This window comes from Solea solea, chromosome 3 (assembly GCF_958295425.1).
Source record: "Solea solea chromosome 3, fSolSol10.1, whole genome shotgun sequence".
In the NCBI taxonomy this organism is placed as follows: Eukaryota; Metazoa; Chordata; class Actinopteri; order Pleuronectiformes; family Soleidae; genus Solea; species Solea solea.
Window position 1 is genome coordinate 31,211,295 of NC_081136.1, and position 14,913 is coordinate 31,226,207.

The window sequence follows — 14,913 nt, forward strand, 5'->3', positions numbered from 1 at the left end:
AAGGCAACAGTTGCCATTTGGTCGTTCCACCACTTTGACCAGACTAAATTGTCCTGACGACAATTAGACGAATTGCCGTGAGGTTTTGTTATCCCAAGAGACTACATTTTAGTGGCTGGTGGGGTTTTTTGACCACATTTGTGGCTTTAAGTGAAATGTCTCAGCAACTCTTTACTGGGTTGTCATTAATCTTGGTACACATGCATATACACACACTGCTTATTTGGCCGTACAAATAGTGTCATCTTATTCAAATGTTTAAATTCCAGTATCTCATGCCAGTGCCAAAGAGGATTTTACAGGATATGCCAATTCCAGTTATTTGCTGTATTAAGTTTTAATGGACTGATCTAAATGTAAATTGATTGCAAATGTCACAAAGCAGCCCATAAATTAATTTAAAGTGCTTCTAATTTAGCTCTTTTTTTCCCTCCTGATCGTTAGTGATAATTAACGGCCATGAATACAATACAGAATAGTTGTATTAACACATGCTGCTTTGGTTAGTTCAGCTTCTACCAGCCCAAAAGATCCACAAATTATACATTGAAAACGTTGTTTTTATTATGTAATACAATTCCATATTGATAATATACAAAGTGTGCAAAAATAATTGCTAGTTGACCACTTCTATTTTACTTTAGACATGGTATATGACAAGTTTGGATCCTTAAATAAAAGAGACATTCACTCTGTGAACCTGTGAGCACATAATATTATTCCTTAACCTTTGTGAGACAACACGCTCTAAAGTGACGTTAAAAAAACGTTCAAACAGGTAAATTTGTCTCATAAACACAGAAAAACATGTTCCAGCAACAAAATGTGACGTGGGTCATACTGTGTAGGTCAGGTAATTCTTCAGCATGGGGGGAAAAGGAACCGCAGCCATGGCTTTTGGGTCATTCAGCACCCTGAGGCTCATATGACCTCTGATTACCAGTCGACAGAAGTGCTGCAGAGACCGTGGCTTGCCTGGAGACACACATACACACACAGACGGACATATGAGAACTCAAGGGTCATCTTCAACATCATCTTGTGCTCCGTCTAAAGCAACGAGTTTGAAGATTTACTCAGAATGTCAGACAGCTCATCCCACTCTGGCGTCTTCTCCAGGAGGCGACGGAGGTTGAGACAGATGTTGACATGGTTGACGTAGTCCAGGAGCAGCCTCACCACACTCCCCACCAGATGTTCCAGCCACGACACCGACACAAACTCACAGAACTGAGGGAAACAAAGAAAAAAATCAGGCATGTGCTGTTGAATTAATTCAGATTATTTAATCTCTTTAATGTGTACTTATGTATCAAATCTTACCGAGACAACATCCGGCTGACAGTAGATGTTGTAGGCTTGGTTATGGATGTCTATCCAAGTACTGTCCGTTTCTTCACTGTCGCCATGGCAACACTGGAAACACCTAGCAGAAATGAGTAGTTTATGTACTATATACTGTATGAATTTCCTTCTTTACTTTACTCTGCGTACTTGTAAGCTCGGTATCCACGGTTGAGCAGCAGTCGCAGCATTTCAGGGTCTCTGAGACAGTACTGTAAGGCCGTAGGAAACACCGTGTTACTGATCACTCTGAAGTAACAGTTCACATCCGCTCCATAGGACAGCAGCAGCTGCACCAGCTCGTACCTGAAGAGAGATATCATAGTTTTCTTTCTCCCTTTTAATAATGAATAAATACATGTATGCCACGCACCTTTCAGCCCGTATAGCCACTAGGATGCATCGCAGGGGGTCCAGTTCAGTTCTTGCTCCAGCCTCCAGTAACATCTCAGCACAGGTCAGGTCACCGTTGGAAACAGCAAAGTAAAGGGGAGTTTTCCTCAGGTCCCCGTAGTTCTCTGTCACCAGATTTACAAAAGATCACATGACAAATGGAACTTCTGGTTTCAGGTCTGTTCCAGAAAAATAATGACAATATTCTACTTCATAGTCATGCGTAAAGTGATAAATACAATGAGCAATCGGTTTCTATTTATAATATATTAAAAAAATAAAACAATGGAATGATCTTGTATAAAATGCTATAACATAGGCTTCTGCACCTGGTCTGGAAATAGGGTGGATCCTGCTTCAGAGTTCAGAGTCAACAAATTAACATGTTACCACTTAGGACAGTTGTAGCAAGCAATACCGAATACCAACTGTGGGGGGAAACCAAGAGCAAATCCTACATTGTGTTACTTTAAATTATGTTTTTAGGAGTGTACCATTGTCTGTCTGTCTATCTCTATCTAATATATCACTGTGTACAGGTCTGTACAAAAGTATTGCACATCCAGCCCCGCCATACCAGAAATGTGCATGTGGAGGAGGGTGTTGACATCATATCCTTTCTGTAAAAGTAGCTTCAGACACTCAACCTGTCCTCCATCAGCTGCTGAGTGGACAGGACTATGGCCCGCGAGACGGATTGCTCTCTTTGCGGTGATGGGGATTAGAGTCCTGAGGGCTCTACACAGAGAGAATGAGAGTGAGGGACAGAAACAGTGAACATGCTTGGAGGAGGAAAACAGGACAGAGAGGGAAAAAAAAAAGTTCATTAGGGTTTTTACAGTGTTATTCAGTGGTGGAACTGGAAACAGAAGGCTCTTTGTGAAAAAGTCTGTAGTGACAACAAAGCACAGCTGCGAGGTAGATGTTAAGTAATTGCAAAAATTGATGGAAATGAAAGTTAATTTGTTTTGAGAAATTTCTTTTGGGTATTTCTGGACAATATTCGTCTTTTCTCTGCATCGGAATATTGCCAACATCAGATGTGTCAACATGACTGTTTGTTCCTGTTGGTCAAATGGCGTCAGAGAATGAAGGTTAACTTGCAGACTGTGTCCTTCATACGCAGCTCTATGGATGGGCAGCTGGCAGGCGTAGCTAGCCACATTTGGGTTGGCTCCGTGCTGCAGGAGCAGCTTGACACAGTCCAGGTTTCCAGATCCTGACGCATCATACAGGACTGAGTCTCCGTTGCTGGCCTGGGCGTTCACATCACCACCTAGTGGAGGACAGGGATAACACACCACAACACAGGAAAAACTGTGTTATATCGTATACATTGTTCAAAATATCAATTTGGTGATATATTGTCTTCATTCCTCATCCAATACGAATATTGATATTTGAATTGACAAATTAAGGTACTCTAAAACAATCCCTGCCAGTTTCACTCGCCAGGCGTCGCTACTTCCTGCCTCCTTGCGGTGGCGCTGCTCAAATGAATGAGGGAAACTTGGACGGAAATCACCTGGCTGAAGAAGAGGGAGTTTACAGTGGGATAATGGCGTAGAAAGCTACGTTAAGAGATGCCCGATCCACGTTCAACACATAGATTTTATGCACTTTGTTCTTCATGTTGTGAATAAATAGAGAAATCCTGCACTTTTAACTTTTCACAGCCATTTTGTTTTCTTCAGTTGTTCAGATATCGCGATGTGTCGCTTTATGAGTGTCTTGCAATATATTGGTTATCACAGAATTGCTGTATCCATATATTTTTGGCATCGTGGACCATGTATTACGTAACGTATCATATTGTTTCTTACCATGTTCTATGAGTATATTCAAAGCCTCAGTGTTGCCATATTCAGCTGCGATCCCCAGAGGCGTCACCCCATGTTTGCCTCGAGTCGTGACTTTGGCTCCATGTTGAAGCAGCAGCATCATGAGGGCCGGACACCCCACCTGGTGTGGAAGAGACGAGCGAGTAGGCAGCATGAGACATGATCACACGTAGAGTTCTGACTCTTTTGTGCTGTACTAGACTTATTTAATGCCTCGCTGTTCACCTTTGCAGCTTCATGGATGGCCGTCCACGTAGAGAGACACACCTGCTCCACGAAGGCTCCGCCCATGATGAGGGATAAAGCCATGTTGTATGACTTCTTTCTCACTGCTGAAAAATGTAGAAAATACAAAATGATCCGTTGGGATGGGAGCCAAACACATAGACCAAAAGGTGGGGACCAACAACCATTCACTATCACATTCACACCTACAGCCAAGTGTCCAATTAACCGAATCCCCAATCTGCATGTCATTGGACTGTAGGAGGATGCGGGAATACCCGGGAATACCCGGAGACAACCCACACGCACACGGAAAGTACATGCAAACTCCACACAGAAAGGCCCTCGGTTCAACCGGGATTCAAACTGGTAACCCTCTAGTTGTGAGGCAACAGTGCTAGCCACTGCAGCACCTTTCATTTCACCCCAGAGAAAACTTGATTAACCCAATTATTGATGAAGACAATGAGGTTTCAGTATGGTTTTGCTAAGAGCTAAAGCCAAATCACAACATGCTAACATCTATGCTACAATGCCAACGTTGCTAGCATATTAACAGACTTTTTTTAGTGTAGTATGCTAACATATGATAATTAGAACATTTTAATTGTTTGTAAATGAATACTAATGCCCTACTGTAATGAAATATACAATAAAGCACTAGGCTAGATAATTAGTACATAGCTATGTTTGTCAGAAATTGATAATAACAAGTAATGCTAGTTATGAGGCACTGAGTGATTGAGAGTTGGTGCTGTGTGTGTTTGTCTGTCCTGCTATATTCACTGACCTTGTCAGGACCAGTAACTGGGACCAAAACCTGGTCCTCATTAGGCAGGAGCTCAAGAAGCGGGTAAGTTTAGGTAAGATTTAAGATTTGAATTTAGGTTGGGCTAAGGTCAGGGTCAGACATTAACTGGATGAATGGAAGTGCTGAATAGCTGTGTGAGTGTGTGTGACTGTATTTTTGTATGGCTATCATGTGAGGACATTTTGGGAAGGTGTGAAAATTTTGGTTGGTCCTCACGTTCCGTCACCCTTTTGAAAAGGCTTTTTGAGGGTGAAGGTCAGGGTAAGGGGCTAGGGAATGCATTATGTCTATGAATGTCCTCACTGTTAATGCTGGGCAAACGTGTGTGTTCTTGTGTATCTTTGTGAGGACCAAACCATAGGGAGTGAGGACATTTTGGCTGTTTCTTACATTCTGTCACACCTTAAAATGACTTTTTGAGAGTTGAGACTTGTTTTTTGGGCATTTAGTTGTAATGGTTGAGGTCAGGGCAAGGAGTTAGGGAATGCATTTTGGTCTAAGAATGTCCTCACTACAAATGCTGTGCAAACATGTGTGTGTGTGTGTGTGTGTGTGTGTGTGTTACCAATGAGCAGAGGGGATTCGTTCCTGCTGTTTGTACTGTGTGGGGAAGCGCCGTGCTGCAGCAGCATCTTGACATTTTCCACCAGACCGGCCTCCGCTGCCAGAGTCAGAGGAGTTTCTCCGTCCTCCGTCTGCTCCTCCAGGGTCAACTCTGTGGACGTCACCACCACTAACACAACACACCAGTAAGTTAAAGTACCACACATACCGTACATGCACATCCAGCCTGTTGCACTGAGCCCTCACCTTGCAGGACCACATGCAGGATCTCCCGCAGAGGCTGCACCGCTGCTGCATGCAGAGGCAGCCGGGCCCTGCTGTCACTCTCTCTGAAGGCCGACGCACACGCTGACAGCTCCTGCAGGGCGCACACATCGCCTGTGGAGAGCAGACAAATCACCATACATGGAGGAATGTGTCACATCACAACTGTGATTTAATGCGTTTCTGCCTGATGCCACAACAACAACATCAGAGTTAAATAGGTATCTCTACCTGTTTGAATGGCCGACATTATTTTGTTGAAGTCTTCACTGTTTGTTTGTTTCCTGATAAGAAAGAGAGAGGGAAACAAAGTGAGTCGAACTAAAGATTTTACTCTACAAACACTCACGTGTGCAGGACATTTAGACGTTTGGACTCTGGTACCTGTTTGTGTGTAATGAACAAGGCAGCTTGGAGGCGTCTTGCATGCTCTCAAGAATGGCAAATTCAATCAGCTCCTCATTTATTCCCTCTTGTTCAAAGTCATCCATTTCTGTGCTAAGGGTGAAATGATAATCATGGCTCACTGTGTAAACACAGAGCTTCCTGGATGTCATGCTTGATTAGTAGTATACATCTGTCAAATCCGAGCGGACGTCACAGATTAAGTGGTATTTTAATGTTAGTCTGACGGTTTGCTCTCACCTTTCGATCTGAAACGTTACTGTGGACCGCTCCTGCTCGCAGGCTGTGTGTTTTTGTTTTTGTTTTTGCGGCGTCCTACACTGTCTGGGTTATATTTAGACGTGACCTGCTCTGAGTAGCCTGACTCAGCTCAGCGAGTGCCCGTCGCAATTTTGCTTCCAGCTGCCGGATTGGTGTGCCGTGATGTCATTCAAAACAGTGTCATTTCTCCATCTGCAAACAAAAAACTCACATTACCTGTTTGTGGGTAAAGGTCTCACTGTATTTGCAGAGTGTGACATTTTGCAGGGGGGAAAAAAAGCGTTGCTCTGTTCCCACAGTTACTGTTTGTTTCCCAAATATATCCTTTTGATATGATAATGGAAATCAATTTGAGATAATTGTTTGTACTTGGTTTCACTTGATCTATGCAAGTCATGAGGGGATTATGCAACTAAGTTTCTGCATGTCTACACACACACACAGCTTTGTGCAACTATTCTTGTAAGGACACTGCACTGACTTTCAGTTCATTTGTGCACAGACCAAACCTTAACCTTATCAATAACATCAGAAATAAGCTTTATTAGAAGTGGGCTTTGGCTTTAGGAAACAAAATAGGACACAGAAATGCACACGCACACACACATGTCAGTTATTGACTGTCATTTGTCATGACTCATTGCAGCTCATTAGCTATTCGTTAACGCCACTTTGCAACATGCATACGTGCTGAATACAGGATGTAGCCCTAAAATATGTCCTTTATAAAGTGCTTAAAACATTAGATATAACATAAATATTCAATATATCTTTTCTAAAACGTGTTTTAAGCCTCTCTGAGAAGTCAGAAATGACATCAACAACAAGCAAGCACTAAATCTAATTTTTCTGTTAAGGAAAGCAAATAAATAACTATAATTTGACATCTTAATCAAGAAATAATAACGTGCTTTACTATTTTTTTCTGTTTATTTAGTATATTTTAGCTTCTACATACTACAGCATAAAATAACACTAAAAATATGTTGATAATTAACAATGCTGCTTTAGGGCAGCTGTGGCTTTTGGCGGTGGTCTAATACATTTGTAAGTACTGTATTCCAGTACGGTAGATTGTTAGTGAATAATTTACACATTCTGGATTCAATTTGCAAATGTTATCACGTTAACAAGGTAAACTAAGTCGGATCACTTGTTAAACATCAGCATTTTAGCAGTGTGAGAACAGAAAAACGGCAAAAATGTGTCCAACATGTGGCCAAATCATGTTCCATGACAATTCCCTTTTGAAAAAGAGATGAATTGTAAAAGTGAAAAGTGTGGTTTTTTTGGGGAGGGTAAACCAGCTATATATCAAAACACCTCGGTCATTATCTTACTTTCATTTTCAACAGCTGGTGGAATAACCTTGACATGTTCTAAGTGAAAAATTCCCTTGAGAGAACAAGCACCCACTTTCTACTGATGAGCAAATTGACATGTGGGAGTTTGGGGGGGGGGGGGGGTGGTTAAAAACCCTCACACACACACTCTCTCTCTCTCTCTCTCTCTCTCTCTCTCTCTCTCAGACAGCGTCAGTGTGTGTGTGACACAGTGACTCAGCCTGTAGGCGGCCTCTCTCCACCACGTCAAAAGACTTCACCAATCTGTCTGGAGTAAAAACAGACTGCCAGCCCACCAACTTTCACTACATGTTTGAACATCACACACACACACACAGCAGAGGAAGCAGGAGAGATGAGCTCTGTCCTCGGACCAGGAAAACTAGTTTTCATGCACTGGATTTAAGCAGCCACAGATTCTTGCTCCATATGAGGAAGAAAGTAAGTAAAGTACTTTCTATTTTTTTTCATACAGTGGGTCTAATATTGTGCTAAAATACAAAGATACAGCTATTGAACTTCAGTTTTATTTTTATTTCAGTGTGTAGAGTTGGTCTACTTGTGTACTTGAATTTAAGACATTATTATTATGCAATATTTTCAAACTACTCATAATGTACGCCATTTCTGACCTGATGCTACTGTAATATCCCTGTAGAATTTTTATTATTATTAAAAATAAAAGGGAATATTTTCCCCTTACATTCCCTCACGAGAGAGTGTGTTTAATGTGTTAAAATCCCATAATGCTCGTGCTGCACCATTTTAAAAAGGCAGTAACGAGAATGGGCGCACACAGTTTACTTCCAGTCAATATACAGTATTGAGTAGTGGGCCAGTGTGTATCCCTCCCATCCCCCCTTTATTCTGCTCGGAAGCAAACACTGTGCTGCTTGTCGCACCAGCAACCTCCTTGTGTGCAAAATTGAAATATTGATTCTCTCTTGGTTGTGAATTTGGACCCTTTCACAATAAAAGGAGTAAAATGCCTCCTTTGTTTAACAGTTTCACTGTTAAATAATCATTTTTCTTGTTATGTTTTGTTATGTTAACAAACTGCACAGGGTGATGTTTGCTGTTTTATGTAGTTAATAGTTTAAAACCTAAACATATTAAATCATTTAAATATATCGACCCCGAACACAAGTAATCTGGAAGCTGGAGCCAGATCATTTTTGGGGGCATTTGTGCTTAGAAAATGAACAAATCAACCAAGTTAAATCCATCAACTTGTTAAAGTAGCTGCAGCTTGACTTATGACTTATGATTATCTAAGAATTACAGTTCCTACTTTGGTGGAATTATTGAGTTACTTGTGGAGGAAATCTGATATTCAGCATAAAACTGAGCCCTTGGTGCTCTTCGATATAATTGGAAATGTATATATCGTGCTTGACGACATGCATTCTTATTTTCTTGCTTTATTGTTTCATTCAGTTTATTCTTTTACCCAGCATGACCCTCATTCTTTTCCCCTCACAACGCAGTAAATACACAGAAAGCGTAAGTCAATAACTGATCGGAAAATATTTGACTCAAGGCATCAGAATCCTCAGTCTACCTTGGTGAGGGAAGTACAGTAATTGTAGCCTTGAGCAAGGGTGTACGTGTGAATTTGATTTTCAGGTGTGAAGTGGATTAACGTGGATGTCTGTAGAAAAAAAAAGAAAAAAAAAAAGAGTCAAACGTTGATTTTTACCAAATATAATCTTCACCTCATGTACAAAATACACTGTAATCATTTCCCCCTCAGATCTTGAAAGCACCTTGTCTCTTCTTGAGTCTGTTCACGAGTTTGAATCTCTGCTCTGGGAAATTTGGGACGCCGATAACTGATGATGTGAGCAAGCTGTCGCTACTGGTGAGTTCAGGACACCGACACACACCACACCGCACAGGATATACTACATGCTATGATGTCAATAAAGTGTGAATTATGAGTAAAAACTCTTCTCTGTTTCTATTACAGAAGCAGAATATCCCCTCAGATTATGAAATTCCTATTAGTTACATTCCCAAAGAAGTGGTAGGTATGAAGCTGTGAGTGCAGGAAATATGAGATGGCACTTTTGTATGTGTATGTTTGTTTGTTCATTCATTTACTTCTTTTAATCCCTGCATCTTCAGGCTGGCACGTGCTGGGTGGTGTTAAATATCTATCCTTTAGAGCAGAGTCTCCGGAAGCTGGCCACCATGTTTGGCGTCATCTCCTCCAACAAAGAGAACATAATTGTCTTCATTGCTATGCTGAAGAGTTTACGCTTCACCTTTGATCATGAGGAACTGGTGAGTATCTATCTGGGACGAGTATCGCACATACTGTATAGTACATAATATTTTTGAAATTGTAGATCGAGTTGCCTTGACGATGAGTTATGTCACCGCTGCTTGCGTTTGTGTGATCCCACAGGAAACGGCGATGCAGGTCTTCCAGTGTCACTACCGGGAAGGGAGTTTAATATCTGGCCTTTACTTCGACTACATCAAAGATGTCCTACAGGCTGCGACTGAAGAAACATCCAACTTCTCGTGCCAGCCACCACCGTGCCTTAATACTCAACAAACACCAGGTACATCATGCCTCGAAAACAAAAAACTGTAGCCTGAAACCATTTATGGAACCCACAAACAAACATACAGGATGTAGTTAATAGAAATCCATGATTGAAAACGAGTTTCATGCTGTCAGTACGTGGCAGAGGCTTCATGCTAATTGAAATAATGTCAATAAGAAACTACTTGAACTGGTCCAACGAGAATTCCCTCAAGTGGTTCAATACATAAACATCAAGAGGGTTGAACTACGTGGTATCAGATATCCAAGATGTAACTCTGTCTTCTGTAACATCGCCAATAATATTTGGTTTCCCCAGGGGGTCTGGAGGATGGTCATAATTACAGCTGGTCTTCGAGAACGCCCATGCTTCTGGCGCTCATCCCCTTCATAGCCTGTGTTGTTCTTATCGCGTGGCTGGTAAGTGCGTTGACCGTCTATTTTACGTGTTTGTGTATCGTGTCCTGGTGGGAAAACGTGACGAGATTTGAAAAATAAACAATATGTGCGGATTAGAGAGACAAAGAGTCGACTTTTTAACATAGGAAACAACACGTATGCAAATACCTGTAAAATTTAAATGATATCCGAGATGCTGATATATCAGGAGTGCTTGGACTGATAACCGATACTGATACCGATACCGATATATACATCCTTTTGCTCAACTGCATCCGTTAGGTCATTTAGTCTCTTCTATAGTGAAATTAACAAAATATTTTTCATACTCATGTTCGCCGCAGATATAAAATATCTTCATTGTGCAAAATAAATAGGCATCAAAACAGTAATAGCTGTAGGGGGCGCTAGCATAGAAGTCAGGGAGGTAACAGCTTTTTCAGCCTACTCTCTTAGTCATTAGTCATATCGGCAGATCTTGCCGTGTGTGCCGATATCCGATATATACTGTATAAATTTTGAAGCCAATATCCGCCGATATGGATATCTATGCCGATGATATCGTGTATCCCCAGTTGTTTGTTAGAAAATCCTAAATCTTGAGGGTGATGATAATCTACTTTTAGTTACTGTTTATATTTATACAGGCCTTGAAATAAGTGTCTATCCTGACTTTTACAGGTCTATATATGATCCATGTATAAATGGCATAATGAATAAATTATTAATTCATAATTAATGTGTCAGAGAGCCAGTAGAGGTATTCTATCATTTCATTTGATTAACAACAACAAAAATAACAATAATAATAATTTTGCACCAATTATTTTTTGGAGACAATCCAAATTTCTATCAGACATTTAAAAAGTCCTGTACATAAAACAAACATGAAATGTAAACTAAAAGCAGTATCTAATATGGCATAATATCAATATAAGGGTATGGACAGCATTGTTGCCTCACAGCAAGAAGGTCGCCGGTTCAAATCCCAGTCTGACCGAGGACCTTTCTATGTAGAGTTTGCATGTTCTGCCCGTGTGTGCGTGGGTTCTCTCTGAGACCCACAGTCCAAAAACATGCTCAAGACACTAATTGGACACTAAATTCAGTGTGAAATGTGACCTGTCCAGGGTGTGGAGGATAAAGTGGTAGACGATGAGTAAAATACTGTGTGAATACGCGTTACGGAATATCTTTGTTGTCTAAATTCTCTGGTACAATGAAGTTAAAGGGAGGCTTTGCTCTCCATTTGAAGATAAATAAATACACATGTAGGGAATTATAGACACATATGTGGTTAAAAGAAAAAGGTAACAAATCAGTAATAAAAACAGAAATAGCAGCATTTTTAGGCCCTGGTTTAACAGTATATCATTCACTGTATATTCACTAAGTTAGTCCTTGCCTCTTGTATTACTCCGCATCGCCTTCTATCGACCACATTGAATCTTGTGCTGTTGGGTCTCTGTGGGTAAATCTTATAAAACCTGCATGATAATGTGCCCTTGTTTTAGTGACCACTTCCAGGAAGTCAATGACTGTAAAGTTAATAACTGCTCATCAAATATTCAGAAGTACTTTGAGGCTGCGTCCGTTATGAGCTCATGTAATGATGTTTTGCCTTTGGAGATACAGTACAGTATCACGTCCATCAAAGAGGAGAGGATGGAGGAACACGGTAAAGTATAATAATTTTCAATCATTCTTTTTTTCTTTCTTTATTTACTTCTAGGTCAAGTCTGGAAGACGTTTACCAGTGTGCAACACTGGAAATAACCAAGCACCTTCTGACGCGATCCCAAGTGTGTCTGTCTCCATCCCACTTCAGACACTCGCCCACGCTGCTGACACTCAGCCAGCGGGGGAAGCAATCCCTGAGCATGAGAGTGGATGAAGCACAAAATTACATTATGGAGAGAAGGAAAACTCAGACAGCAGTTTAACAACTCAATGTCCCGATTGTCCTGTTGTTTGGTGGAATCCTGCTGGATTACCAAGTCAGGTCTGACACTATTCTGCTTTTGTGGACACCTGCTATGAAGAAGGGTGTGTCACACAAACTTATCAGGCTTTTCTAACACCTAACCACGCGATGGAGCAGAGGAGGACACCAACTGATTATCTGCCAAAATAGCTGACATAGTATATAAATCGTCAGCTGCCTTGGACAGTGTTTAAGAGCATTTTTGCTGGCCTGTTGTGAGCGGACCTCGTCTTCTCTGTCGTCCTGTCTCCAGTTTTGAACTGCAGTCAAAAGTATTTATGGTGCCACAGATCAAAATGACCTCACGCTCTTTGGAGGACATCATTTCATCCTGAGATGGGGACCTCCGTGTCATTATCTCGTCAACCGTGTTCTGGCAGTTACACAGACTGAACCCCATCCCGCGCCTGTCTAACGGCTCCGACAGATAAAAGCATTATGGGTTTGCATAAAACAACTGCGATTCAACAGGGGCTCGGTCTTGTACTCGTGGTCGAAATTGTTGTGATCTGTGATCCGTCACAAATTGTGAACCTGCTCGTCACAAACAACATGCCAAGCAGCTCAACAAGTGTCCTACATTGTGTATCAAAGATCTGACCAGATGGCAGATAGCCATCGCCAGAGGCACTTTGAATCCTGTCATTGTGTTCCAAAGCTGCTGCCCAGTGATCCATAGCTGCTACTCAGGCTCAGTGAGTGTGTTTTGCGTTTTTTAATGTCTCATTCACTGAGTCAATCACGGCCAGTCATGGGAACATGACTCCCTGGTTGTGTAGCTCATGTACTGTATGTGTCAGAGAGAGGGGGAGCGAGAGACAGGACAGTCAGGATGAGAGAAAGTGAGGGAGATTAGGATAGATAGATGGATGGATGCATGGATGAGCTCAGTGAGAAGCATAAGGGGGGCTTGTTCTCGTCACAAAAGAGCTGCCCGTAGGCTGGAGGAAATGCCAGTTACAAACACGACTGATGTCGACAGATCCTTATGAATCAACAGGCAAAGAATCTTTCCAGACCGCAGGCGTTTTAGCCTCATCTGCAGAGGAAGGTTAGTATTTCAATAACAACTTTCCGTCATCAAATGATTTATTTCAAGGAAACGCATCGAGGACATGTGGAAATATGCGCGTATATTCAAATGTGCTCCTGTTGTGGACAGCGTCTACGCGTTATCCTGACGTTTTAGTGAACAGTGTGTATGATTTTTTCATTTTTGTATGTCGTGAAAATGTGCATTTGTACTTATATGAAATATTTAACTTATTTTGCTACAAGATAAACCACTTACTTTGTGTGATTAACATTTCCAGAATAATGTAAAGGAGGTAGACAAAATAGTGTGAACACTCAGGGAAAATAAAAACGTTACTATGAGCTAACTGAGGTATGTAAATCATCAGGGCAAGTGTATTTCTGCAGCAGTGGGTTATATGAGCTTGAATAGATGCATTGATCCCCACAATATACACACATGGTATTTATCTATTCAGTTTATAATGATGACTGTGACTTAATATTTCCTATTTTTCCATTTCTTTTTTGGCTTCGTCCTCATTTCTTTGCTGGATCCTATTATTGTGAGAACTATTTAAAGGTCCATTGTGTAAGAATTTCTGACATCTAATGGTGAGATTTCAACAAATGGAGGAGCCCTCTCCCCACTAACCCCTTTTCCTAAGCGCCTCAAGGAACCACACATACCAGAAAGTGTGTTGTTTGTATTTGTCGGTTGCTGTAGAAACATGTTGGTGCAAGATGTCAGCCTCCATGGAGCAAGGCCCTTGCCTAAAATGCATTTAATCGGTTTAATTTGTTACAAAAACCTTATGTTTTTATTTTAAAGCAGTTATACACTTGTACAAACATACTTATGGGTATTATATTCAACTTCTGCAAATAAACCCTCCGAGATGTTACACACCAGACCGTCAAAGGCAGGCTATTTGCATTTTTATTGATGATCAGCAGTTTATAACAATGATTTCAACAATATTGTATTTTTTATGAAAAGTAAACATTATTTTGTCTACTCCCTGCAGGGTCCCTATAAGCGAAATTATTTTGTCAGTGTTGTGTGCTCTGATAGTATTTGTCAATAATAATGTAAAGATGTATAAACGTTAGTGTTGTTGCTATTGTAAAAATGGTGCCACACATAAAGTCTGAATGTTTCCTAGAGAGTGCTGAATATAAAAACATTTCAAATTCTGAAAGATATGAAGAGAAAAAAAATGGCTTTTGGTTTTTTTACACAGAGCCCATATTCATGCAGAACGTTGATAAGTCAGAACTTCCTGACCTTAAAAGGGTTCAAAAAGAGGTTAGTTTTTTTGATGACACTCTTGATTACACAAATAACGACATGAATGAAATGTTTGGTGATTACGTTTGTATTAAAATTGTAATAAAAAACTATTTGTTTCCATGTATCACAAAAGCACTGCTTTTCACCTGACATTGTATTATTAATTAATAATACATAAATTATTTATTATTAAAAATGTATTTCATAATCGTTCACA

General features: G+C 40.7%; 2 protein-coding genes across 4 annotated transcripts; one reads left to right on the forward strand and one right to left on the reverse strand.

Moving 5' to 3' along the window:
* Window positions 1–539: 539 nt before the first annotated feature.
* Window positions 540–6,313, reverse strand: asb15b (ankyrin repeat and SOCS box containing 15b). 2 transcript variants are annotated; one of them, XM_058625225.1, is made up of 14 exons: window positions 6,088–6,313; window positions 5,827–5,940; window positions 5,674–5,726; window positions 5,425–5,556; window positions 5,180–5,347; window positions 3,804–3,910; window positions 3,561–3,699; window positions 2,842–3,013; window positions 2,315–2,475; window positions 1,718–1,862; window positions 1,495–1,650; window positions 1,324–1,426; window positions 1,077–1,230; window positions 540–975 (listed from the first exon to the last, which is right to left on the reverse strand). In XM_058625225.1, exons 2-14 carry the CDS (start codon window positions 5,931–5,933, stop codon window positions 836–838), a joined length of 1,737 nt encoding a protein of 578 aa, XP_058481208.1. In that variant the 5' UTR covers window positions 5,934–5,940; window positions 6,088–6,313; the 3' UTR covers window positions 540–835. The 2 variants fall into 2 exon arrangements, with proteins under 2 accessions (XP_058481208.1, XP_058481210.1); XM_058625227.1 differs by having other exon boundaries at window positions 2,860–3,013; window positions 6,088–6,312.
* LOC131456693 (uncharacterized) lies at window positions 3,819–14,841 on the forward strand. Of its 2 annotated transcripts, XM_058625235.1 has the most exons (9): window positions 3,819–3,973; window positions 4,066–5,363; window positions 7,638–7,892; window positions 9,205–9,312; window positions 9,421–9,477; window positions 9,579–9,737; window positions 9,862–10,021; window positions 10,325–10,425; window positions 12,137–14,841. In XM_058625235.1, the coding sequence occupies exons 3-9, from the start codon at window positions 7,761–7,763 to the stop codon at window positions 12,296–12,298; spliced, it is 879 nt and encodes a 292-aa protein (XP_058481218.1). In that variant the 5' UTR covers window positions 3,819–3,973; window positions 4,066–5,363; window positions 7,638–7,760; the 3' UTR covers window positions 12,299–14,841. The 2 variants fall into 2 exon arrangements, with proteins under 2 accessions (XP_058481218.1, XP_058481217.1); XM_058625234.1 differs by having other exon boundaries at window positions 3,819–5,363.
* Window positions 14,842–14,913: the final 72 nt, after the last annotated feature.